Source organism: Erithacus rubecula (genome assembly GCF_903797595.1).
Source record: "Erithacus rubecula genome assembly, chromosome: 4".
NCBI lineage: Eukaryota > Metazoa > Chordata > Aves > Passeriformes > Muscicapidae > Erithacus > Erithacus rubecula.
In genome coordinates, this window is record NC_136686.1 from 67,621,536 (window position 1) to 67,646,883 (window position 25,348).

Below are 25,348 nucleotides of genomic sequence, written 5' to 3' on the forward strand. Positions count from 1 at the left end.
TTATAGGAAGAAGGTGGAAAAAGGTCCCTCCAGAACAATAAAATATGGATTAAATCCCCCTCCAGCCCATGGAAACAAAATTATTCTTCTTTCTCCTGCTCCCCAGGCTGTGCCTTGCCATGAAAAATAAATCAAAGGAATCACAGGAGGGAGGAGGGAGCCAAAAGGTACAAGATTCCCTCATGGATATTTAAAAAGGCTGGAATTTTTGATGTTATTAGCAAGCCTAGAAAAGCCTGTCTGGGATAATAAATGACTTTTTTTTTTTTTATTTTTTGGACACTGATTAAAGAGAGGCTGTGAGGTGCCACTTTTCCCACCCACACTGCTCCTGGAATTAAAGGAGAAACTCCAGGAATGCCTTGTGGGGTTGGGAAAAAAATTCCAGAGTGCTGATCCCATCCCATGTGGAAAACACCTGAGTGTCTCCTGCTGATGGCCAGGTTGGGTTTAGGGGGAAAATCCCAAAGAAATGTGGGATATTTATGGGAGTGCTGCCTGAAATCTCCTTTTCCTCTGCAGGGTCCTCCAGGGAAAAGAGGGAGATCCCAGCTCTGCCTCCAGGGACCCCCAGGCATGGATGGGCCAAAAGGAGAAGTGGTCAGTGTGGGAATGGTCACTGGGGTTCAGCACATCCCAAAATTCCAGACTGGGCTTGGGTGAGCCTTGGATCTTCCAGGTTTTAGTTTCTCAGCTTTTCCAGCAAGAGCAGAGATATTGGAATCCCAAATTCCAGGCAATTCTGCTGCCTGAATTTCTGCCTGGGGGAAGATTCCTTTTGGGAAAACATCCAGCTTGGGATCAGCACAGCAGGAATGAACCAATAATCAGTGATTAATGTGCAATTCATTAATTAATTCTCTGCTCAGCAGAGGATTCCAACTGGAACTTCAATCCCAACCTGTTTTGGGGTCAGTCCCTACACCCTGCAAATCCCAATGTCCCAAAGGATTTTAGGATCAGGAGTGGCACTGCTTTAACTCCATGTGCTGCTGGTGGATAATGTGATTTTTCCTGGCACTGGAAGTGAGTGTGGATTGAGAAAAATGATCCTCCCAGCTTTAATTGGGATCATCCTTCTTGTGCTCCTTGTCCTTTAATATTTTTGAGTCCCGTTAATGCACAAATCCAGTTTCCAGCAGTTCTGAGTGGAAAATCTGTCAGGGTGTTTTTATCCCTTGTTGACAAAGCTCGACAACTCCTGGTTTTCCCATTTTTCCAGCATTGAGGAAATTGGAATTTGGAAATTGGAATTGCAACTCCAGTTTCAAATCTGCTTGAGCTGATCTCTCCATGTATCCAACCTCTTAAACCTGACTTTAAGGTGTAAAAATCCACATTGTAAGGGGGCTGAGCTCCCAAAAAATCCAGGATCTGGATGAGCTACTCGCAGATATCCCTAAAATTTATAGAAAAATAAATTAAATAAATAAATAAATAAAATTAATTAAATAAATAAATGTGAGGCCTTTTGCCCACCTCCCTCCCAAGCTCTCATCCCTAAGGAGCACTAATTCCCAGAGCATTTCATGGGCAATCTCTGGAGATTTGATAATGATCAAAGTGTTTTCAACAGGGGGAAAATGGTCCTGCAGGGCAGAAAGGAGCCAAGGGAGATCCAGGCCTTTCTGTGAGTGCTTTCTCCCAAAATCATTTCCCATTACTGGGGGGGAAAAAAAAGGAGAAAATCAGCCCTAAGAGGCTGAGGGGAGGAGGGGAATGCTGAGAAATGGATTTGCTCTGAGAATATCTGGGAAATGAGGCTGCTGGTGTTACCCAGGGATGGCAGAGCTGGGCTCTGCAAAGCCAAGCCTAAAGTTCCTTTCAGGGCAGATTTTTCCTCCCTCATCTTTCTCACAGCTCCCAAATCCTGCTTGGCTGACAGGATCAGTGTTCCAGGGATGATCCAGCCCAAAGGAAAAGCAGGAGAGGGAATTGTGCCCCATTTTCAAAGCTTTTAGGGAAAAGCTGCTGCCCTGGGCTTCTAAATCCTGAGGAAAAAGAAGGGGTTGAGCCATATGGATCAGGAGAAAATTCTCTTGGAGCTCCCTCCATCATCCTGGATTTTCGGGGGGAAAAAAAAAAATTGTGACACAAAATTCCCATTTTTCCAGGGTGTGGATTAATTTTCCAAGCAGGATTAATTTTAGCAGGGGCACTGTGGGAAAGGATCTCCTAAATTTGGGCTGCTGGAAATTCCAGCTCCCTACCTGGAAAATATCCCAAAATTTGGAATCCCAAGAAGGATAAGAGGTGATGGAAAGATTCCCAATGGGATCAGTGGGAAGGATGGGCTCCAAATCCATGAAATTGGAGTTTCCATTCATGGGGAGCAGCCTTGGCTGGGAAAGAGGCAGAGGAAACAGGAGGGGCTGCAGCTCCAAAATCATCAAATGTGGTCCCACAGCTCCATCCCAAGGGGGTCATTTGGTGGCTCCATGGCTTTTCAGAGCTCAGGGAAGTTTGGGAGATTGTGGCTTTGGGGACAATTCCAGGAGGGTGGGGACACTCCTTGGAAAGCCAGCCCAGATTTGAGATATGACATTGGTTGGGATCTCAATTCTTTGTGGCCAAAGGATCTGGCTGCAGGAAAACCAGCAATTTCCAGAGAAATGAGCCACAAATCTTGAACAAAGCTCAGCATCACACCAAATCTCTGATATTACACCCAAAACTCCACCTTGGGGGGACAATCCAGGAGGGTGGGGACATTCCCTGGAAAGCCAGCCCAGGTTTGAGATAAGACATGTTGGGATCTCAATTCTTTGTGGCCAAAGGAGCTGGCTGCAGGAAAATCAGGAATTCCCAGAGGGAATGAGGTGCAAACCTTGCACAGAGCTCAGCATCATACCAAATCTCTGATATTGCACCCAAAACAAGGTGGCTTCACCATGGGGGGACAATTCCAGGAGGGTGGGGACACTCCTTGGAAAGCCAACCCAGGTTTGAGATGTGACATGGGTTGGGATCTCATTCCTCATGGCTGCAAGAAAAACAGCAATTTCCAGAGGGAATGTGCCACAAATATTCAAATCTTGAACCCCATGACACCAAATCCCTGCTCTGGTTACACTCCAACAAAGTGGTGCCACCTCTGTGGATCAAGCAGGGGAGGAATTCATCCCTAAATTCCATTTTCCCTCTCTGTCACAGGAGGAAGAGGTGAAGGAAGTGCTGAGGAGGGAGATGAGAGGGATTTGTGGTGAGTTGGCCCCGTGGTGACCCTGCCAGCAGATAATTGGAGCCATTTCTGTGCCAGCACACTTGAAAATGTCACCCAGCACAGCAAGGGGACTGTGGAATTCCAGTTCCCTGGAAATCTTCATTTTTATCCCTTAAATCTCCCTCTCTCTTCACATTTGGTTTTGTCAGCAAATTTTTCCCAAATTTCCTCGTGGATTGGGAAGGTGCTGGGTCATGGAGGCAAATTTAGAGCTCATTTTTTTAAATTTTTTTTTTAAATTTCCTTTTAATTCCCATTTTTTTGTGGCATTTCTTGGCACACAGAATTCTTCTCTCTCACAGCACAAATTCCCTCTTCTACCAGCACAAAACAAAATTTTTAAAAATTTGGGGTGGTTTTATGTTGGAATCCCAACATTCAATTATTTGGGGGTCTTGCTTTTCTTGCCCTGCAGAAATCCATTTATTTGAGATCCTGAAAAACAAATCTTTTAAAAATTTTGGGATGATTTTATCTTGGAATCCCAACATTTAATTTTTTGGGGGTCTTGCTTTTCTTGCCCTGCAGAAATCCATTTATTTGAGATCCAGCAGAACCTTCCTGCCCCATTCCCTGGGTTTTCCCTATGGATATGGAAGATTTTTAGGTTCACCCCTACTGGAGTTGATAGGAAACATTTGGATCCTTGAAAAGAGTGGGGGGGGAAAGGGATGAAAAATAATCCATTAAAAAATAATTATTTCTATGAAAAAAAAACTTATTTATGCTGGAAAAATAAAAGTGGCAAACCAACTCTTCCCTTTCTCTTCTGCCTGCAGGTTGTGGAGGTGAGTTGGGAAGTAAATCCATGGAAAAGGGTAAGGCTGGGAATTCATGCAGGAAAGAATCTTCTCCTTGCCCCAAACCAGCCTGAAACTGCAAGTGAAAAGGAGTTTTTAGGAATTAATACTTTTTTTTTTTTTTTTCCTGGAAAATGTTGGATCACCAACAGCTTTTGGGTCCTGGTTTGGGGGGATTGGGTCTCCCTGAGAGGAATTTGAGGGATCAGAGGGACACCTGGAAGTTTCCTGCTTTCACCCTTTCCTCCAGGACATGATCAAATCCCTTCCTGACTCCCAGTTTTTAAAGCTGAACCTGCAGAAATCCCAATTCCTGCACACAAAATCCCAGGATTCCTCCACCACCCCAAACCATGCCCGGGATGATCTCCAGGACCCATGGAACCTTCAAATCCAATGATCCACAGAGCCTGGAGACCCCAAAAAATCAGATTAATCCTCAGTGATGCTCAATCCACAGGTCTGGAAGGCCACAGGAGGCTCCGAGGGTATTCCCAGCCTCGGGAATCCACTGGGAATGGTGGAAATTGGGAAGAAGATTTTGGCACAACCCCATTGGAGACCCAGGTGAAGCTTTCCATGGAGCCTCCTCCCCTCCTTCCAGGTGAGTTCTGCTGCCTCCTTCCCATCTTTCCAACCATGGAACCCTCTGGAACATCCCATAAATCCTCTTCCCTGGAATTGGGCAGGGATGGGATTCCCACTCAGGGAGGTGACACTGAGCTGGCAGTGAGGAAAATCAAAATATTCATGGGATCAATGGTGATCCCAGCCTTCCAAAGGATTCCTTTTGAAAGGCTGGGAGGAGGCAGCTGTTTCCAGGCTGATTTTTGTCCCATTTTTCCCCACCACATCCATGGCTAATTCCAGTAAAACTTCCAGCCAGGCAGAAATGGCATCTCTGAGACCAAACACTCATCTCAGATTATTTCTGTCCAGGGCCCCATGAACATTTTAATAAAAACCACAGTTTGAAACTCAGGGAACAACAGGATCTGTTCCTGTTTGTGTTTTCCATGAGGGAAGAGCCAGGTCAGCAAGGCAAGAGCCACTCCTGATCCATCACTGGGACTTGGATTTCCACCTGGATTTGTGGGAGAGATGGAAAACAAAACAGGGGGAAATGGAGGAATTATGCAGGGCTCCTCAAAATCCAAACTTCAGGACATGATTAAAAAGGAGGGAGAGTTTGGGATCATTTCATTCAGTGAATTAAAATGCTCAGATTTTGTCACCAGGAGGAGGGTTGGGTACAGCAGAAAAATACATTTTTTTTCTGGATGGCACAGCCAGAAAAATAATTCAGAATAAATTAAAAATCCCATTACACTGAACAAGACACCCCAGTGTTGTCACCTTCACACCCCAAAATCAGTTTATAGGTGTGGGTGTTTATTATGGGATGCAAGTTTGGTAAATTCTTCCAAATTAGGGGGATGGAGCTGTGGAATGGTTTTCCAGCCTGGGGGTTTGGGGCTTAATTAAATTTGATCACTGCCATTAAATCCTCTTTGTCACCCCAAAAATATCCTGTAGGGGAGGTGTCAATGCTCAGATTCCAATCTAAGAGGGAGTTGGACTCCATGGTCCTTCCTTCCTTGGGACATGGAATGGTTTGGGATGGAAGAGCCTTAAAAATCATCCAATTTCAGGACAAGGAGTCCAATGGGGATTTGGATTCCAGGGTTTTTACAGCCCACTTTCCAGTTTGGGACATGGAATGGTTTGGGATGGAAGAGACCTTAAAAATCATCCAATTTCAGGGCAAGGGATCCAACAGAGATTTAGATTCCAGGTTTTTACAGCCCAGTTTCCAATTTGGGACATGGAATGGTTTGGGATGGAAGGGCCTTAAACATCATCCAATTTCAGGGCAAGGAATCCAATGGGGATTTGGACTCCACAGTTTTTATAGGCTCTTCCAGTTTGGGACATGGAATGGTTTGGGATGGAAAAGGCATTAAAAAATATCCAATTCCAGGCCAAGGAGTCCAATGGGGATTTGAATTCCATGGTTTTTTACAGACCCTTCCACTTTGGGATGTGGAATGGTTTGGGATGGAAAAGCATTAAAAATTATCCAATTTCAGGGCAAGGAGTCCAATGGGGATTTGGATTCCAGGATTTTTACAGTCCAGTCTCCAGTTTGGGACATGGAATGGTTTGGGATGGAAGAGCCTTAAAAATCATCCAATTCCAAGGCAGGGATTCCAACAGAGAGTTGGACTCAATGGTCTTTATTGATCCCTTCCAATTTGGAATTCCAAATTGAATGGTTTGGGATGGAAGAGCCTTAAAAATTATCCAATTCCAGGCCAAGGAGTCCTATGGGGATTTGGATTCCAGGGTTTTTACAGCCCAGTTTCCAATTTGGGACATGGAATGGTTTGGGATGGAAGAGACCTTAAAAATCATCCAATTTCAGGGCAAGGAATCCAATGGGGATTTGGACTCCACAGTTTTTATAGGCTCTTCCAGTTTGGGACATGGAATGGTTTGGGATGGAAGAGGCATTAAAAAATATCCAATTCCAGGCCAAGGAGTCCAATGGGGATTTAAATTCCATGTTTTTTTACAGACCCTTCCACTTTGGGATGTGGAATGGTTTGGGATGGAAGAGCATTAAAAATTATCCAATTTCAGGGCAAGGAGTCCAATGGGGATTTGGATTCCAGGGTTTTTACAGCCCAGTTTCCAGTTTGGGACATGGAGTGGTTTGGGATGGAAGGGGCCTTAAAAATTATCCAATTTTAGGGCAAGGAGTCCAATGGGGATTTGAATTCCAGGGTTTTTACAGCCCAGTTTCCAGTTTGGGACATGGAGTGGCTTGGGTTGGAAGGCACCTTAAGGATCACCCAATCCCAAACTCATATTCTATGATTCCATGGCTCCCCGAGACAGAGAGCTTTGGGAAGATCTTTAGGAGTTTTGGGAAGTGTTTTGAGTCAAATCCATCAGTGACGACCCCATGAACACATCCCAAAAAAACCCAGCCAAGCCTGGAACCAAACCCAAGCACCCTCACTCCCCTCCCCACGTCCGTGCCGGACGTCAGAGCATCTAAACTCGATTTATGCCCCGGCAGCGCTCGGGATCAGATGGATGGGACATTCCAGGTGTTATTGAATCCCAGCAGCAGCCAACAATCCCATTAAACCCGGGGCTGAGGCAGGAGGGCTCATAAATCCCCGTCCTAAGTGACGAGCGCTAACAGGATTCTGCAGCCCCGGATTCCAATCGCTCCCGGCTCTCCCCATCCCCAGCCTGACATTTATCTCCAACAAACAACCACAAACGCTTCCATTTGCTCTGACGAACGCCCAACCTTTCCCACCCAGTTGTTTAACACCATTAAGGGTTTTATTGCCGCCGGTTCCTCGCTGCCCGGTTGCTCCGTGACATTTATTAGGAGAACTCGTTAGGCACGGAAGGCTCCGAGGATCTTGGTTGAAATGCGGGATAATTTGTTTGCACGCCCTCATTCCGTGTGATTTTCTTAGTATTTTATTTTTTTTTTTCCTCCCTCCCCCAACCAGCCCAGGCACGGCAGACAATGGGAACCTCTCAGCCAGAAGCAGAGAGCCAATTACCAGGTGAAAAGCAGGGAATTAAGTGGCATTTAGGGAAGTCACTTCCCAGGTGGGAAGGGCTGCTTGGCCTAAGGATCGAGGGATGTGGCACTGAAGGAGTTACACGAGGTTAAAACTGAGTTTGGGCTTGGCTTAAAGCAGCTGGGTTTGGGCTGGTGGTGAAGGAACTGGAGGGGGTTTTGAAAATACACTGGGGGGATCTCCCTGGAATTCCCGGCGTGCAAACATTCCTGTGAAAATATCCCACCCGGAATCCAGGGTTTAACCATCCCTTGGGAAAGGTCAGGGGTCACCGTGGTGGGAATCACAGGATGGATGATGGAGCAACACGGATTGGATGATGGATTCCCACTCTGGGAATCCAGGATTTCCCTCTCTGTCCCCTCTGGGAGTCCAATCCTGGGTATCTCCATTTTTGCATTATGGAAATCCACTCCTGGGTATCCCCATTTTTCCATTATGGGGATCCACTCCTGGGTATCCCCATTTTTCTAATACGGGAATCCACTCCTGGCTGTCCCCATTTTTCCAATTTGGGAATCTACTCTTGGGTATCTCCATTTTTCCATTATGGGAATCCATTCCTGGATGTCCCCCTTTGTCCCCTCTGGGAGTCAACTCCTGTATATCCCCAATTTTCCATAATAAGAATCCACTCCTGGATGCTCCCACTTTTCCATTATGGAATCCACTCCTGGGTATCCCCATTTTTCTATTATGGGAATCTACTCCTGGATATTTCCATTTTTCCATTATGGGAATCCAGTGCTGAGTGTTCCCCTTTGTCCCCTTTGGGAATCCACTCAGATTCCCTCCTTTGTCCACTGTGGGATCTAGTCCATGGCTGGTTATGGGATTGTTTTCCAAACTGTGCCCTTTTCCCACCTGGATCCAACCCCTGGATGGTTTTGGGGTGTTTTCCCACCCAGATCAAATCTCTGGATGGTTTTGGGGTGTTTTCCAGAGTGGATCCAACCCCTGGTTGGTTTTGGGGAGGTTTCCCACCTGGATCAAACCTCTGGATGGTTTTGGGGATATTTTCCAGAGCAAATCCAATCCTTGTGTGGTCGTGGGGTGTATTCCCACCTGGATTAAACTTCTGGATGGTTTTGGGGTGTTTTCCAGAGCAAATCCAACCTCTGGATGATTGTGGGGTGTTTCCCAGAGTGGATCCAACCCCTGGTTGGTTTTGGGGTGTTTTCCCACCCGGATCCAACCCCAGGGGAATGTTGGGTGTTTCCCTGCAGCCCTGTGCCTGCAGCCCATGGATGAGGGCTCCTGCCAGCACCATTCCCTGCTCTGGTACTTCCACAGCCCCACAAATTCCTGCAGGCCCTTCCTGTTCGGGGGCTGCCAAGGGAACAGCAACCGCTTCCCGTCCCGGCGGGAATGCGAGCGGCGCTGCAGGTAAGGCTGGAAATCCCCCAAATTCCCTCTGCCTACAGCCAGGAGTGAAAACACACAGCAGGAAAACCCATCCAGGATCTTCCAGAGCAGGAAATCCCATCCAGGATCTTCCAGACTGGGAAAATCCATCCAGGATTTTCTAGAGCAGGAAATCCCATCCAGGAATTTCCGTAACATGAAAACGCATTCGAGATTTTCCAGAGCATCAAATCCCATCTGGGATTTTCCAGAGTGAGAAAAACCATCCAGGATTTTCCAGAACAGGACTCTCATTCAGGATTTTCCAGAACATGAAACCCCATCCAGGGTCTTCCAGAGTGGGAAAATCCATCCAGGATTTTTAGAGCAGGAAATCCCATCCAGGAATTTCCGTAACATGAAAACGCATTCGAGATTTTCTAGAGCATCAAATCCCATCTGGTATTTTCCATCCAGGATTTGCCAGAAAAAGGAATCTCATTCAGGATTTTCCAGAGCAGGAAAACCCATCCAAGATTTTTTAGAGTGGGAAATCCCATCCAAGATTTTTTAGAGTGGGAAATCCCATCCAGGATTTTCCAGAGTGGGAAAATCCATTCAGGATTTTCCATAACAGGAAAGCCTATCCAGGATTTTCTAGAGCAGGAAAACCCATCCAGGATTTTCCAGATCAGCAAATCCCATCCAGGATTTTTAGAGCAAACCCATCCAAGATCTTCCAGATTAGGAAATCCCATCCAGGATTTTCCAGAACAGGAAAACCCATCTGGGATTTTCCAGAGCAGGAAAACCCATCCAGGATTTTCCAGACAGGGAAAACCCATCCAGGATTTTTCATATCAAGAAAACCCATCCAGAAATTTCCATAACACAAAAACCCATTCAGGATTTTCCAGAACAGGCAAACCCATCCAGAATTTTCCAGAACAGGAAAACCCATCCAGGATCTTTCAGAGCAGGAAATCCCAGCCAGGATGTTCCAGAGTGGGAAATCCCATCTGGGATTAATCCCAATCCAAGGCCCTCCATGTGCCCGTTTTTCCTGGCTGATCCTAGACAGAGGCAGGATTCAGCCAGGACTGGGATATTTGGTTTTTATGGATGTGGGATGGGACAATCCCATGCTGTTCCCAAGCCACTGTGAGCTTGGGAATTCCACGAGGGAGCCCAAACTGCAACCAACCTCTGAAATTCCCATTTTTCCTCTTCCCTCTTTTTCCCAAACCAGGCAGAGGGAGATGAGCAGCTCCAAGAGCTTCATTTAAATCCAAGGAAACTGGGAGGATCCAAACCCTCTGGGATGGACAAGAAAAAACAAACATGAAGATGTTGAAAACAAAAAATAAAACTGGAATTATGGACATTGTGGGATGAGGAGAGGGAAACCTCTGATGCTCAGGAAAAGGAAGATGGGAAGGACAGAATTCCTGAGCCAAAGCAGGTGGCACGAATTCCTGAGTTTTATTTTTGTAAAATAAAAGTATCTCAATGCCATGAAATTCTGGATTATTCACCTGGGAATGGCAGAGAAAAGTGGGAATATCTCTTTTTTTCCAGCTGGATCAGGTGGGTCCCTTTTGGCCTGGCCCTAAATTCTCTGAGGACTTTAGGAACTCCCACTTTCTCCTCCATTTGGGAATTCCCTGGGCAGGTTAAAAGGAGCCATCCCAAAATCTCCAAGAAAAACAGAGGGATCCAAGCCAGGCTTCTCCCTAAAAAAATTCCAATTCCTTGAGCAGCTCAGAGCTGCAATTTATGGGAATCCAATAAGAAATGTGGAAATTCAGTAAGAGGGATTCTAGGCAGGACTAAGGTCGAGCTGGGATTAAACCCAGCTCAAATTCCCATCAGATAAATCTTGGAGAAACTGAGAACTGGATTTTTTTTTTTAATCCCTGTTGGATTAATCAAATGTTTCCTATGGATTTGCCATCCAGACTTTGGCAGGGCCAAAACATTCCCAGCATTTCCCTGGAAATTTCAGGTCAGCCTCATCAAGTTCCTTGGAATTATTTCAGTGTGGGAGTGAGGGGAGAGGTTTTGGGGCTCCAGAAAAATTCCTGAGCATCCTTTGGAAAAAGCAAAGCTGAGCAGTGGAAATCTGGGATTTAAAACTCAAAAATCCTCATGGGATTTGGAAATAGAGAGGGGTTTTGGGTGGTGTCCTGCTGGGATTTGTGGCTCCAGCTCTGATGCAAATCCATGGATTTAGGATTGAAGTCTCACCTCATCCAGGGGTTCAGTGGGGAAAACTCCTGGAAGCACAGCTTGGCTTCCACTGCCACATCCAGGGGTTTTTTTGGGATCAGTTTGTGGATTTTCCCTCATCTCCAGGGAAAATGGGCCCTGGCAGGAAAGCAAACCCTGCTGCAAGCAGGGCAGGAGCTGTGGCTGATCCCAGCCTTCCAAGGAAAATATTCCTCTCTCAGAATTCCCTCTGCCTGGAAAAAAAACAAATCCATGAATTCTCCACAATTCATCAAAAATAAAAAATCTCTGGTGAGGTTTGTCTGCTCTGAGGGAAACTTTAAAAAGAGAGAGGGATTGGAGGCTCAGATCCATAATTTTGGGAATCACTGCAAGGGTTTGGGATTCAGCCCTTTTTCCAGGAGGGGATTCCTGCTGCTTCCAGCCAGGGAATCTTGAAACCCTCCCAGCCACAGCTCCAACATCCACAGTGGTTCCTAAGCAACCCTGACAAAGGAGAAGGGATGGAGAGGCTGGATTGGGATAATTTGGTAATTGGGAAATGAGGCAGCCCTGAAATGAGGCTGAGCCTCCCCCAGCACCTCTGGATGAGATTGGATTGGATTCCTTGGGAAGGAGCCACCAGAATCCTGCCAGATGGAAAAACAGCCCTGGAAATCCCCCGTGGTGTTCCCAGCTGGAATTGGGGTTGTTAATTGGGGATTTTTACAGCAGGAGGAGTTAAAGGTGCTGTTAATGGAGGGATGGATTTGATCCTGGGAATGGTTTGGTTGGAAAGGATCTTAAAGCTCATCCCAAGGGCAGGGACACTTCCCATTATCCCAGGCTTGGGGTGAGCCTGATCCAGCCTGGCCTCAATCCTGGGAAAGCCTCTGGGACCCCGCTCCATCCCCTCTGGAGCTTTTCCTGCCATCCACAGTCCTCTTGGGGTGGAATCCCCTTCCCTGTTCCCAAATAATCCCCATTCCCAAATCCCCTTCCCTGTTCCAAAATCATCCCCATCCCTGTTCCCAAATAATCCCTCTTCCCAAATCCCCATCCCTGATCCCAAATAATCCCTGTCCCTGTTCCCAAATCCCAGTCCCTGTTCCAAAATTTCCATCCCCATTCCCAAATCCCAATCCCTGTTCCAGGATCTCCACCCCTGTTCCCAAATAATCCCCATTCGTGTTCCAAAAATTCTACCCCTATTCCCAAATTCCCATCACCGCTCCCAAATTCTCCATCCCCACCCCTGTTCCCAAATCCCTATCCCTATTCCAAAATTTCCATCCCTGTTCCTAAATCCCTGTTGCTGTCCCCAAATTCCCATCCCCATCTCTGTTCCCAAATCTCCATCCCTTTTCCCAAATCCCCATCCCCATTCCCAAATAATCCCTGTCCCTGTTCCCAAATTTCCACCCCTATTCCCAAATCCCCATCACTGCTCCCAAATCCCCACCCCCATTCCCAAATCCCCACCCCTATTCCCAAATCTCCATCTCTGTTCCCAAATCTCCATCCCTGTTCCCAAATCCACGTTCCTGTTCCCATATCCCTGTTGCTGTCCCCAAATTCCCATCCCCATCCCTATTCCCAAATCTTCACCCTGTTCCCAAATCCCCATTCCCAAATAATCTCTGTTCCTGTTCCCAAATTTCTACCCCTGTTCCTAAATCTCCATCCCTGCTTCCAAATCCCCATCCCTGCTCCCAAATAAACCCTGTCCCTGTTCCCAAATTCCCATCCCTCTTCCCAAATCTGTGTTCCTGTTCCCAAATCCCCATCCCTGTTCCCAAAATTTCCCTTCCTGTTCCCAAATAATCCCCATTCCCAAATCCCCATTCCTCTTCCAAAATTTCCACCCCTATTCCCAAATCACCATCACTGCTCCCAAATCCCACCCCCATTCCCAAATCTCCATCTCTGTTCCCAAATCTCCATCCCTGTTCCCAAATCTCCATCCCTGTTCCCAAATCCACGTTCCTGTTCCCATATCCCTGTTGCTGTCCCCAAATTCCCATCCCCATCCCTATTCCCAATCTTCACCCTGTTCCCAAATCCCCATTCCCAAATAATCTCTGTTCCTGTTCCCAAATTTCTACCCCTGTTCCTAAATCTCCATCCCTGCTTCCAAATCCCCATCCCTGCTCCCAAATAAACCCTGTCCCTGTTCCCAAATTCCCATCCCTCTTCCCAAATCTGTGTTCCTGTTCCCAAATCCCCATCCCTGTTCCCAAAATTTCCCTTCCTGTTCCCAAATAATCCCCATTCCCAAATCCCCATTCCTCTTCCAAAATTTCCACCCCTATTCCCAAATCACCATCACTGCTCCCAAATCCCACCCCCATTCCCAAATCTCCATCTCTGTTCCCAAATCTCCATCCCTGTTCCCAAATCCACGTTCTGTTCCCATATCCAGGTTGCTGTCCCCAAATTCCCATCCCCATCCCTATTCCCAAATCTTCACCCTGTTCCCAAATCCCCATTCCCAAATAATCTCTGTTCCTGTTCCTAAATTTCCACCCCTGTTCCTAAATCTCCATCCCTGTTCCCAAATAAACCCTGTCCCTCTTCCCAAATCCCCATCCCTGTTCCCAAATCTTCACCCTGTTCCAAAATCCCCATCCCCATTCCCAAATAATCCTTGTCCCCATTCCCAAATCTCCATTCCCAACCCTGTTCCCAAATCCCCATCCCTGTCCTTGTTCCCAAAATTTCCATTCCTGTTCCCAAATTCCCATCCCCATTCCCAAATAATCCCTGTCCCTGTTCCAAAATTTCCACCCCTATTCCCAAATCCCCATCACTGCTCCCAAATCCCCACCCCCATTCCCAAATCTTTACCCTGTTCAAAAATCCCCATCCCTGTTCCCAAAATCTCCATCCCTGTTCCCAAATAATCTCCATCCCTGTTCCCAAATAATCCCCATCCCTGTTCCCAAAAATCTCCATCCCTGTTCCCAAAAATCTCCATCCCAGTTTGGAGCAGGAGCTCCATCCCTGATCCCACAGGGAATTCCCATCCCCATCCCCATCCCAAGGCTGGAATTTCATCCCAACATCCCTGGGAAAGTTAAAAATCCTTGAAAAAGCTGGAAAACCTTCAATGCCAGGGGGGAAAAAAAAATCAGGATGGGTTTGCCCCAAGGAAAAATCCCACCTTGGGCTCTTGTCCTGCTCCTGAAAAATCCCAAAAAATCCTGGAAAAGCAACAAAACCCACGTGGGGGGAATGAAACATTCCCAGAAATTTCCCAGCCTCAGCAGTGGGATCAGGAAAAAGCAGGAGCAGCTCCTCAGATTCAGATTTTTGGGATAAAAACAGATTTTACATTGGGACACAAAAAATCAGGGAAAATTCCCAGAGTCTGGGTGAGGATCCAAGATCCTTTCAAATTTTCCTGGATTTTTTTTTTTTTTTCCTTTCCAACCAGGAATTTTGCCTGCATTTCCAGGAAGCTGCAAAAATCCCTTTGGAAAAGGGGCAGGAGATGGAACAGAATGAAAAACACACAAAAATTCCAGGAAAATTTGGAGGATTTGGGATTGTTTTTTCTTCTTCCATCACTTTTTTTTTCTCTCCCATTCCTTAGAGGGGAAAGCAGCAAAATCCAAATTTAATTGCATGGAGTTGGATTTTTGGGTTTGGCCCAAGTGATTTTTTGGGAATTTCCAAAATATCCCAAATTCAGCTCATCCCAAGGAGCTTTCCTGACATTGGCATCCAAAGCTCCAGGCTTTAATTAATTTTATTAATGAATGGAAGTAATTTAATTAATTCACAAGAAGATGAAACACAGAGAGCTTCGTGGAATCCAGGGATGTAAATCCCCTTGGAAAAGGTGAAAAAAAAAAAGTGCAAAAAAGGCAAAATAAATATTCAGGATTTTGTATTTCCAGCTCTTCTCTTCCCTATGGAAGGAATTTTCCAATATTTGGCCACATTGGGAAAACTTTATGGATTTTTGCTGTCAGGAGGAGTGAAAATCACCCCAAAAAATTGGGATTTTAAGGAAGAGAAAATGCAAATTGAATCCTAAAAATTGAGGGAAAAAAAAAAAAAAAGGAACAAAACCAAGTGGAAAAATCCTCCATGGAATTCTGGAGCTGCAAAACTTCTGGGATTTGGGATTTTATATTTTGGTTTTTAAAATCCCTGGGGTGGAATGACCCCAAAATCCTGATTTTGTGCGGACATGAAATTTTTATGAGCTCCAAGCTCATTAAAAATCAAGGAAATTCAGCTGAGAAAAGGTGGGAAAAGGGCTCCTGACCCTCAAATCCTGCATTTTTCATAAATTTGGGACTTTTCAGGGAAACTTTTGGAAAGTTTGAGCCTCTCACATCCTGTGATTTTCCTGCCTCAGCTCCTTCCTTCCCTTGGGATAATTTTTTGGGATTTTTCCTCTTGGAAATACAAAATTCCTGCAGGAAATTCTCCTCCCAGGGTGGGGAATTCCAAATTGTGGCAGCCAAAAAAAAAAAAAAGAAAAAAAAAAAGAAAAAAAAAAAAGGGATTTGCTTTTTAAAGGATAAACAGAAAATTCCCTCTTTTTTTCTTCCTTCTCTTCTTTTTTTTCCTTAATAAAACCATGAAAATTCCATGTCTGGAGCCTCCCACAAGGACATTTTCCCTTCCCAGCAAAGCATTTTGTGGGAAAATATTTTTTTTTTTTTGGGGGGGGGGGGATAAAATTCAGGAAAACACCTCAGGATCAGATCCAGTCCCATGCCCTGATCCTTTTCCTTGGAAAAAATTGATTTTTCTCTCCCAGCTCCTTGTGTTGAAGTCACCTGGGAATTTTGTTTCCCCAGAAATAGCTCCAAAAATTCCAAACATTTGGGGAAAAAATTCCAAACATTTGGGGGAAAAATTCCCTTCCAGCCTCAGGAAAGGAGAGAAAATAAAACTTCATCCCAGAAAGCTCCAAATTGAGGTGGGAAATTAAAAAATTGCTGGAGAGGTGGATCCTGTCTGGGCAGAATTCCCAAAGTTTGGAGGCAAAGGGAAATTTCCAGCTCAGATTCTGGATCCTCATCCAGAAATTCCCAAAATTTTGATTCCTTCTCTCCAGGGCAGGAGTGGGAAAATCTCCCCACCCCAAATCTGAGCCCATCCCAAGTTTCTGCTGCCTCCAGGGGTTTCTCCAAGGATTTTCCCCAATTTTAGCAGGATTTGCCTCATTCCCAGGGAGAACTGATCCATTCCAGCTCGGGAATTCCTTTTTCAAGGAAGTTTCAGGAAGGAATTTTGGATAATTTGGTCCTGGAGCCTCCAGGAGGATCCAGCCACAAATCCATGGTGGGACCCTTTGGAGGGAGCTGAGATCTTCCTTGGATCCCATGGAAAAATCCCAGTTCCCAAATCTCCATCCTGACCCCAAATCTCCTTCCCCATCCCAGTTCCCAAATCTCCATCCCAGTTCCCAAATTTCCATCTCAGATTCCAAATCCCCATTCCAGATCCCAAATCCCCATCCCAGTTCCCAAATCTCCATCCCAGTTCCCAAATCTCCATCCCCACCCTCTTCTGCTCCCAAACTTTGGGGGATTCCAGGAATTTCTGGGCACACTGGGACCAGTCTGGTGCTGGGAGCCCAAACTGGGAATTTTTTCCCACCTTGGATTATTTTGGGATAATCCAAATTAATCCTGCTGGAGTTTTAGGGAATTGGAGATTTATTTTTTTTTTACCCCTCATCTTTCCCATCCTCTTCCTCGGATTGTGCCAAATCCTGGAAGTTTTCCCAAAATTTCCATTTCCCAGGGATTTCCCAGCATGAATAGAAAGAGGAAAATCCCCAAGAAATGAGGGGAAAAACAAGAAAAACCCTCCCAAATCCCCACTCTGGGAATAAACCCCCATTCTTTGGGATAACATCAATCCACCCTTGGAGCCAGAAAAAAAAACCTTTGGAATTCATCCCTACCCCCAAAACCCCGGGGGAGAAATCCCACAAAATCCCGGCACTGACGCCAGCCCCACTTTGGGGTGACTCTTCCCAGATTTTTGGGATCCGACGTCTTTTCCCCGCTCCCTCCCTCCCCCCATTCCCGGTTTTTTTTCCCTCCGTGACGTCGCCGGCTCGTTCTGATCTCATTTTAATGAAATCATTCCCGAGACAAGGCTCCGCGTCTGGAATTACGACTCTAACCCCGTGATCCCTGATTTTTTTATAAATGCACCAGGGAGAGGGGAAAGGTTTCCAGAGAGAGGGGGGGGAAAAAAAGAAAATAAAATATCCCAGTCTCTGGGAAAAAATAAATTAAAAAAATAAAAAGAATAATTTAAAAATAGAGATAAAAATCAGGGAGCAGCCAGAAGTTCGGGAAAGGCTCCTGATGCTTCTTTCCTGGCAGTGATTCCACGGTAAATCCTTCCCAAGATCCAGGAGAAGCAGGTGAGTGCCTGGAATTTCATTTATTCCCCAGAAACTTTAAATTTTCCTTGGGAAATCAGATTCCAGGGGGCTTATTTTAGGGAAAAAAAAAAATATTTAGGCAGGGTAGGGGAAAGCAATGAAAGATATTTTTGATATCAAAGGGATTCCAAATTCCCCTCGCAGTGAGAAAAATAATTTTTGGGGACTATTCCAGCAATTCTGGGAGGCAGATTGGAATAGGAAGGGTTGGGAAATGTTGGGAAAAGGAAAATTTGGGAGATAAATCCCTGCAGGGATGGGGAGCAGAGCGAGGCACCACCGATCCAACTCCCTGGATTTTGGATTTTTGGGAATCAGCACCGGGAAAGTCTCCTCGGGGAAAAGGAGCTGAAGAATGTCCCACCCTCAGTTTTATCCCGGACTTACTTTGGAACAGGGAAAATTCCGGCTCCATCTCCAGCAAATCCTCCATCCCGCTTTTCCACAGCGTTTTTTTTTTTATTCCAGGGGCGTTTTTCTCCTTTGGAGCCAAGCGGGAAATTCCCCAAACGCTCCTTTGGGCTCGGCAGCATCCCGAAAAAAAATTCCTGGAAAACATTCCCAGCAATTCCCAGCGGGAGGAGCGGCTCTCGTAGGTCGTGGGTTTAATTCCCATTTCCTCAAATCCTTTTTTTTTTTTTTTTTTTTTTCTCTCCTTTTCCTGCCTTTTTTTTTTTTTTTTTTTTTAGCAAGCAGCTATTCTCAATTCCAGCTTTTTTTTCCTGCTCCATAAAAACTTCCTGGAGCGCTGGGGTACAACCCATCCCTCCTCCAGCAAAAATAAATTAAATCCTAAAAAAAAAAAAAAAACCAAAAAAATCAGTTTTTCCTTGCTTTTTTCCCTTTGATTTTTAAATCCCTCCCGGCGAGGAGCAGGGATGGGTGGGGATGGTTTTCTCCTTGTTCTGCCTTTCCCTCAGCTCAGCTGAGATTCCCAGAGTTTTTGTGGAGCAGGAAAAGGTGGGAAAATCCCAGGAAAAGGCAGAGGTGAAAATGCTGCTCCGAGATTCCAGATGGAAGGACTTTTGGAGAATTTCCCATTCCCCATCTAGGATTTGGGGTGGGAAAAATCCCTAAATTTACATTCAGAGCATCCCCATCCTGCAATTTGCTGAGGGAGGAGGGAGGTGAAACACAGCTGGGGAAAAAAAAAAAAATATATATATATATATATATAAATTTTAAAAAGGGGATTTTGGGGTGGGAAAAATCTTCACGCTAAATCCTTCAGGAGTCTCATGGAAAAATCCCTGTTCCCAAATCTCCACCCACTTTTTCCAGAGAAAAATTAAATCCTGGGATTTATGTTTAAATGGCCAAATCTGCCCCAAATTTGGGGTTGGAGAAAAGGAGATTTTGGGGTTCTAAATGATCCCAGGTGGAGGTTGAGTGGCTGAAAAAGATTTTCCTTCTTTGATCCTGCAAGAAAAGGAATTCCCTGGAATTCCATGGCTGCTCCTCTCCCACCCAGAGCCAGGGAAGGGGGGAGGGGATGGAATTTTTGGGAGGAACAGGAGTGCAAATGGAGCAGCTCCCTCAAATCCTGGGGAAACATTTTGGAAGTGCCAAATCTCCCCTTGGAAAGATGGAAAAAGGGAAGAGTTGAGGGAATGAAATTCCCAAATCTCTCATTTTTTTTTTCCATGGAGAGCAAAGAGCAGAGATAAAGGGATAAAACTTCCCAAAATTCCCACTCTGAGGAACAGCAAAAAGAAAATTTAAGAAGACACATTCCCAAAATTCCCTCTCCAAGGAATGGAAAAGGGAAGAATTAAGGGAATAAATGTGTCCAAAATTTCCTCTCCAAGGGATGGCAAAAGGCAGAATTTTTAGAGGATAAAAGTTCCCAAAATTCCCTCCTCAAAGGATGGAAAAAAGGCAGAATTAAGGGAATAAAGCTGCCCAAAATTCCCACTCTGAGGAACAGCAAAAAGAAAATTTAAGGAGAAATTATATTCCCAAAATTCTCTCTCTAAGGGATGGAAAAGGGCAGAAATAAGGAAATAAACCTGTCCAAAATTCCAAGAAATTCCAAAAACTTCCCAAAATTCCCTCTCCAAGAGATGGAAAAGGGAAGAATTAAGGAAATAAATGTGTCCAAAATTTCCTCTCCAAGTGACAGCAAAGGGCAGAATTTAGAGGATGAAACTTCCCAAATCTCTCCCTCTGTGGACAATAAAGGGAAGAGTTAATGGGAATAAAACTTCCCAAAATTCCCACTCTGAGGAACAGCAAAGGGAAAATTTAAAGAGAAGACACGTTCCCAAAATTCCCTCTCCAAGGGATTGAAAAGGACAGAGCTAAGTGGATAAAACTTCCCAAAATTCCCTCTCTAAGGAATGGAAAAGGGAAGAGTTTAGTGGATAAAACTTCCCAAAATTCCCCCTCCCTGGGCAATAAAGGGCAAAATTAATGGGAATAAACTTGCCCAAAATTCCCTCTCCAAGGAATAGCAAAAAGCAGAATTTTTAGAGGATAAAACTTCCCAAATTTCCTTATCCAAAGGATGGAAAAAAAAGCAGAATTAAGGGAATAAAGCTGCCCAAAATTCCCACTCTGAGGAACAGCAAAAAGAAAATTTAAGGAGAAATGATATTCCCAAAATTCTCTCTCTAAGGGATGGAAAAGGGCAGAAATGAGGGAACAAACCTGTCCAAAATTCCAAGAAATTCCAAAAACTTCCCAAAATTCCTTCTCCAAGGGATGAAAAAGGGAAGAGTTAAGGGAATAAACCTGCCCAAATTTCCCCCAGGGGAATTCCCAAGAAATCCTGTGAGCCCCCATGGGAATGAAAGCAGCAAAATTTTCCCAAAATCCAGGCTGGAATTCCGGTCCCCAAAAATTCCCGGGGAATTTTCCCCAGTTGGGAATTGCCGTGAGAGGCGCTGGCCACAAGATGGGGCCAGAAGATTGGGAATGGCAGCAGAATTCCGGGATTTTGGGAATTCCAGGATTTTGGGAATGGCAGCAGGATTCCAGAGTTTTGGGAATTCCAGGATTTTGGGAATTCCAGCAGGATCTCAGGGTTTGGGGAATTCCAGCAGGTTCCAGATTTTTGGGAATCCCAGCAGGATTCCAGGGATTTGGGGTATTCCAGTAGAATCCCAGATTTTTGGGAATCCCAGCAGAATTCCAGAGTTTTTGGGAATACCAGCAGGATTCCAAAATTTTGGGAATTCCAGCAGGATTCCAGATTTTTGGGAATTCCAGCAGAATTCCAGGGGTTTGGGAATTCCAGTAGGATCCCAGGATTTTGGGAATTCCAGCAGGATTCCAGAGTTTTTGGGAATACCAGCAGAATTCCAGGATTTTGGGAATTCCAGAATGATTTCAGTTTTTGGAGAATTCCAGCAGCATTCCAGGTTTTTGGGAATTCCAACAGAACTCCAGAGTTTTTAGGAATTCCAGCAGAATTCCAGAGTTTTGGGAATTCCAACAGAATCCCAGGTTTTGGGGAATTCCAGCAGAATTCCAGGGTTTTGGGAATTCCAGCAGGATTTCAGGATTTTGGGAATTCCAGCAGGATTCCAGAGTTTTGGGAATTCCAGCAGGATTCCAGGGTGTTGGGTATTCCAGTAGGATCACAGGATTTTGGGAATTCCAGCAGTATTCAAGGGTTTGGGGAATTTCAACAGGGCTCCAGGGATTTTGTGGAATGCCAGCAAGATTTCAGAGTTTTTGGGAATTCCAAAAGAATCCCAGGTTTTGGGAATTCCAACAGAATTCCAGATTTTTGGGAATTCCAACAGAATTCCAGGGTTTTTGGGAATTCTAACAGAATCCCAGGTTTTGGGGAACGACAGCAGAATTCCAGAGTTTTGGGAATTCCAGCAGGATTTCAGGATTTTGGGAATGCCAGCAGAATTCCAGAGTTTTGGAATCCCAACAGGATTCCAGAGTTTTTGGAAATTCCAGCAGAATTGCAGCAGGATTTCAGGGTTTGGGGAATTTCAACAGGATTCCAGAGTTTTGGGGAATTCCAGCAGAATTCCAGAGTTTTTGGGAATTCCAGCAGGATCACAGGTCCATGCAGAGCCACGTGGCCTCAGGGATGTTTGGGATATTTTTCCATCCTGGGAATGTGGGAAAAGCCCCACAGGAGATCCCTGGTGGATTTTTGGAGAGGCGATGTGGGAATAAAGGGAAATTCGAAGGGTTTGTGGAGCCAGGAGAATTATCCAGGGATTCACAGCCCCCAAAAATGGGGAAAAACACCCAGAAAACCCCAAAAATTCCCATATTGCATTGGAGGATCCCGGATGGAGCTGGTGGGACACGGGGCCACCATTCCCACATCCCTTAGGGAATGAGGGAGGGGGATGGGCTTGGGACATCCCAGGGTGGGCGGGGGACAGGGAATGTCACTCGGGACAGCTGGAGGCACCACGGGGGAGGGGGGAGGGGAGAGGGACCCTTGGGGGCCAAACTGGCAGCAGGACGGTGAGGGGAAGGCCAAATCCTCCTCTCTGGAAATTCCATGGAAATTCCATGATGGACAGGTCAAATCCTCCTCTTCATGGAAATTCCATGGAAATTCCATGAAGGACAGGTCAAATCCTCCTCTTCATGGAAATTCCATGGAAATTCCATGAAGGACAGGTCAAATCTTCACCTGTGTGGAATATCCATGAAAATTCCATGAAGGAAAAGGTCAAATCCTCCTCTTCATGGAAATTCCATGGAAATTCCATGGAAGAAAGATCAAATCCTCCCCTCCATGGAAAATCCATGGACATTCCATGAATGAAAGGTCAAATCCTCCTCCCCATGGAAATTCCATGGGAGCTCCATGGAAGAAAAGATCAAATCCTCACCTCTATGGAAATTCCATGGAAATTCCATGAAGGAAAAGGTCAAATCCTCCTCTCATGGGAGATCCATGGAAGCAAAGGCCAAATCCTCACCTCTGTGGAAGTTCCATAAAGGACAGGTCAAATCCTCCTCTCCATGGAAATTTCATGGAGGTTCCATGAAGGAAAGGTCAAATCCTCACCTCCATGGAAATTCCATGGAAATTCCATGAAGAAAAGGCCAAATCCTCACCTCCAAGGAATTTCCATGGAGGATCCATGAAGGAAAGGTCAAACTCTCCCTTCCATGGAAGATCCATTGAAGCAAAGGCCAAATCCTCACCTCTGTGGAAATTCCATGGAAGTTTCATGAAGGAACAGCCAAATTGTCCCCTCCATGGAAATTCCATGGATTTTCCATGAAGGAAATGCCATTTCCTCCTCTTTATGGAAGTTTCATGGAAGATCCATGGAAGCAAAAGCCAAATCTTCCTCTTGTGGAAGCTCCATTGAAGTTCCATGAAGAAGAGGTCAACCCTCCTCTCCATGGAAGTTCCATAAAGGAGATATCAAATCCTCCTCTCATGGGAGCTCCATGGAAGCAAAGGTCAAATCTTTACCTCCATGGAAATTCCATGGAGGTTCCATGATGGAAAGGCCAAATCCTTCTCTCTGTGGAAGCTCCATGGATGCTCCATGCAAGTTCCATGAAGGAAAGGTCAAACTCTCCCTTCCATGGAAATTCCCTGGATGTTCCATAAAGGAGATGTCAAATCCTCATGGAAGCTCCATGGAAGCAAAGGCTAAATCATTCTCTCCATGGAAGCTCCAAGCAAGTTTCATGAAGGAAAGGCCAAATCCTACTGTCCATGGAAATTCCATGGAGGTTCCATGATGGAAAGGCCATATCCTGCTCTCTGTGGAAGTTCCATGGATGCTCCATGCAAGTTCCATGAAGGAAAAGCCAAATTCTCCTCTCCATGGAAGATCCACAGAAGCAAAGGCCAAATCTTTACCTCCATGGAAGTTCTATGGAAATTACACGAAGGAAAGACCAAACCCTCCTCTCCATGGAAGTTCCATAAAGGAAATGTCAAATCCTGCTCTCATGGGAGCTCCATGGAAGCAAAGGTCAAATCTTCTCCTCCATGGAAATTCCATGAAGGAAAGGCCAAATCCTTCTCTCTGTGGAAGCTCCATGGATGCTCCATGCAAGTTCCATGAAGGAAAGGTCAAACTCTCCCTTCCATGGAAGATCCACGGAAGCAAAGGCCAAATCCTCACCTCTATGGAAATTCCATGAATGAAAGGCCAAATCTTTCCCTCCTTGGCCACTCCAAATCCCACCAGCACCCCAAAACCAAGGGTTGCATCCCCACCTGTCCTCACCTTCAGGTGGAACCTGGGAGGTGACTCCGGGAGCACAGGGCGGCGATTTGGGGGATTGGGAAGGGACGGGGAGATGCCGGATCACACCAGGGACACTCACAGCCCTCTCTGCCCTCCCCTCGGTGTCCCCAGGGCCATGTCCCACCCCAGGCTGCTGCTCCTGCTCGTCCTGCTGGGCTCCACCAGCAGCAGCCGCGCCCTGAGCCTGTCCAGCGCCGCCTCCATCCTCAGCTGCCTCGAGGCCGCGCTGTCCGGAGCCGAAAACGCCGCGCTGGACAAGCGCCAGGCGCCGTCCCTGGAGGAGGAGGAGGACGGGGAGGAGGAGGAGGAAGAGCTGGGGAAAAGGACATTCCCAGGGGATGGCCACTCCAAATACGCGTCCCAGGCGCAGGGGAAGGGCCACCAGAACCGGGCCAAGAGCGACCGGCGCACCAAGGTGACGCTGTCGCTGGACGTGCCCACCAACATCATGAACATCCTGTTCAACATCGCCAAGGCCAAGAACCTGCGGGCCAAGGCGGCGGCCAACGCCCACCTGATGGCCCAAATCGGCCGCAGGAAGTGACCAGGCCACCCCAGAGGGGGGTGGTGGCACCGGGTGACCCCTGCAGCCCACCCTCCCTCTCTCTCCTCGTCCCCTCCCCGCTCTGCTCTGCCGTTCCTTCCGGACGTTTCCACGCGCAGGGAGAGGCTCCCGGGGCTCACCCAGGGAAGGTTCCTGATTAAAGCTCAGATCTCTGGAGTTTCCAATGGTTGGTTGTTCCATCTGCTGCTCTGTTGGGGTTGTAGGGATTCCAAAATTTTCCCATCCTAAATTTTCCACCAGCTGTGCTTGCCACAGCCACCAATCCATGGGAAGAGGAAAGGGATAACTTCAGCAGGGGTTTACCAGTTCTTCCTCCTGGGTTTTTCCTGAGTTTGTCACCAGCACCTTCAGCATCAACCTCCAACCCCATGGCCCCAGTGTCACCAGGTGGGTCCTGGTCAGGGTCACTCAGCCCCAGTGTCCCCTGGTGGGTCCTGTCCAGGGTCACCCCATGGCCCCAGTGTCCCCTGGTGAGCTCTGGTCAGGGTCACCCCATGGCCCTGATGTCACCCGATGGGTCTTGGCCAGGGTCACCCCATGGCCCCAGTGTCCCCTGGTGAGCTCTGGTCAGGGTCACCCCATGGCCCTGATGTCACCTGATGGGTCTTGGCCAGGGTCACCCACTCAGCCCCAGTGTCCCCTGGTGGGCTCTGGTCAGGGTCACTCAGCCCCAGTGTCCCCTGGTGGGTCCTGTCCAGGGTCACTCCATGGCCCCAGTGTCCCTTGATGGGTTCTGGGGTCCTGGTCAGGGTCACTCAGCCCCAGTGTCCCCTGGTGGGCTCTGGTCAGGGTCACTCAGCCCCAGTGTCCCCTGGTGGGCTCTGGTCAGGGTCACCCCATGGCCCTGATGTCACCCGATGGGTCCTGTCCAGGGTCACCTCATGCCCCAGTGTCACCTCATAGCTTCTGGCCAGGGTCACCAACACAGCCCTGCAATGTCCTGATGGGCTCTGGAGTCCTGGTCAGGGTCACT

At 46.6% G+C, this 25,348-nt stretch overlaps 2 protein-coding genes across 2 annotated transcripts in view; both read left to right on the forward strand.

The window, feature by feature from the left end:
* Positions 1 to 9,024, forward strand: part of LOC306800757 (uncharacterized protein) — a gene marked incomplete at both ends in the record, with an annotated part of 109,005 nt that extends 99,981 nt beyond the window's left edge. Inside the window, 7 exons of the mRNA XM_079303085.1 lie at positions 523 to 600; positions 1,577 to 1,630; positions 3,154 to 3,202; positions 4,003 to 4,011; positions 4,484 to 4,627; positions 7,560 to 7,616; positions 8,861 to 9,024. Coding sequence (XP_079159211.1) covers positions 523 to 600; positions 1,577 to 1,630; positions 3,154 to 3,202; positions 4,003 to 4,011; positions 4,484 to 4,627; positions 7,560 to 7,616; positions 8,861 to 9,024 — 555 coding nt within the window. The remainder of the gene's footprint in view (positions 1 to 522; positions 601 to 1,576; positions 1,631 to 3,153; positions 3,203 to 4,002; positions 4,012 to 4,483; positions 4,628 to 7,559; positions 7,617 to 8,860) is intronic.
* Positions 9,025 to 23,925: 14,901 nt separating this feature from the next.
* UCN3 (urocortin 3) lies at positions 23,926 to 24,367 on the forward strand (the record flags this gene model as incomplete). Its single annotated transcript, XM_079304950.1, has 1 exon — positions 23,926 to 24,367. The coding sequence occupies one exon, from the start codon at positions 23,926 to 23,928 to the stop codon at positions 24,352 to 24,354; it is 429 nt and encodes a 142-aa protein (XP_079161076.1). The 3' UTR covers positions 24,355 to 24,367.
* Positions 24,368 to 25,348: the final 981 nt, after the last annotated feature.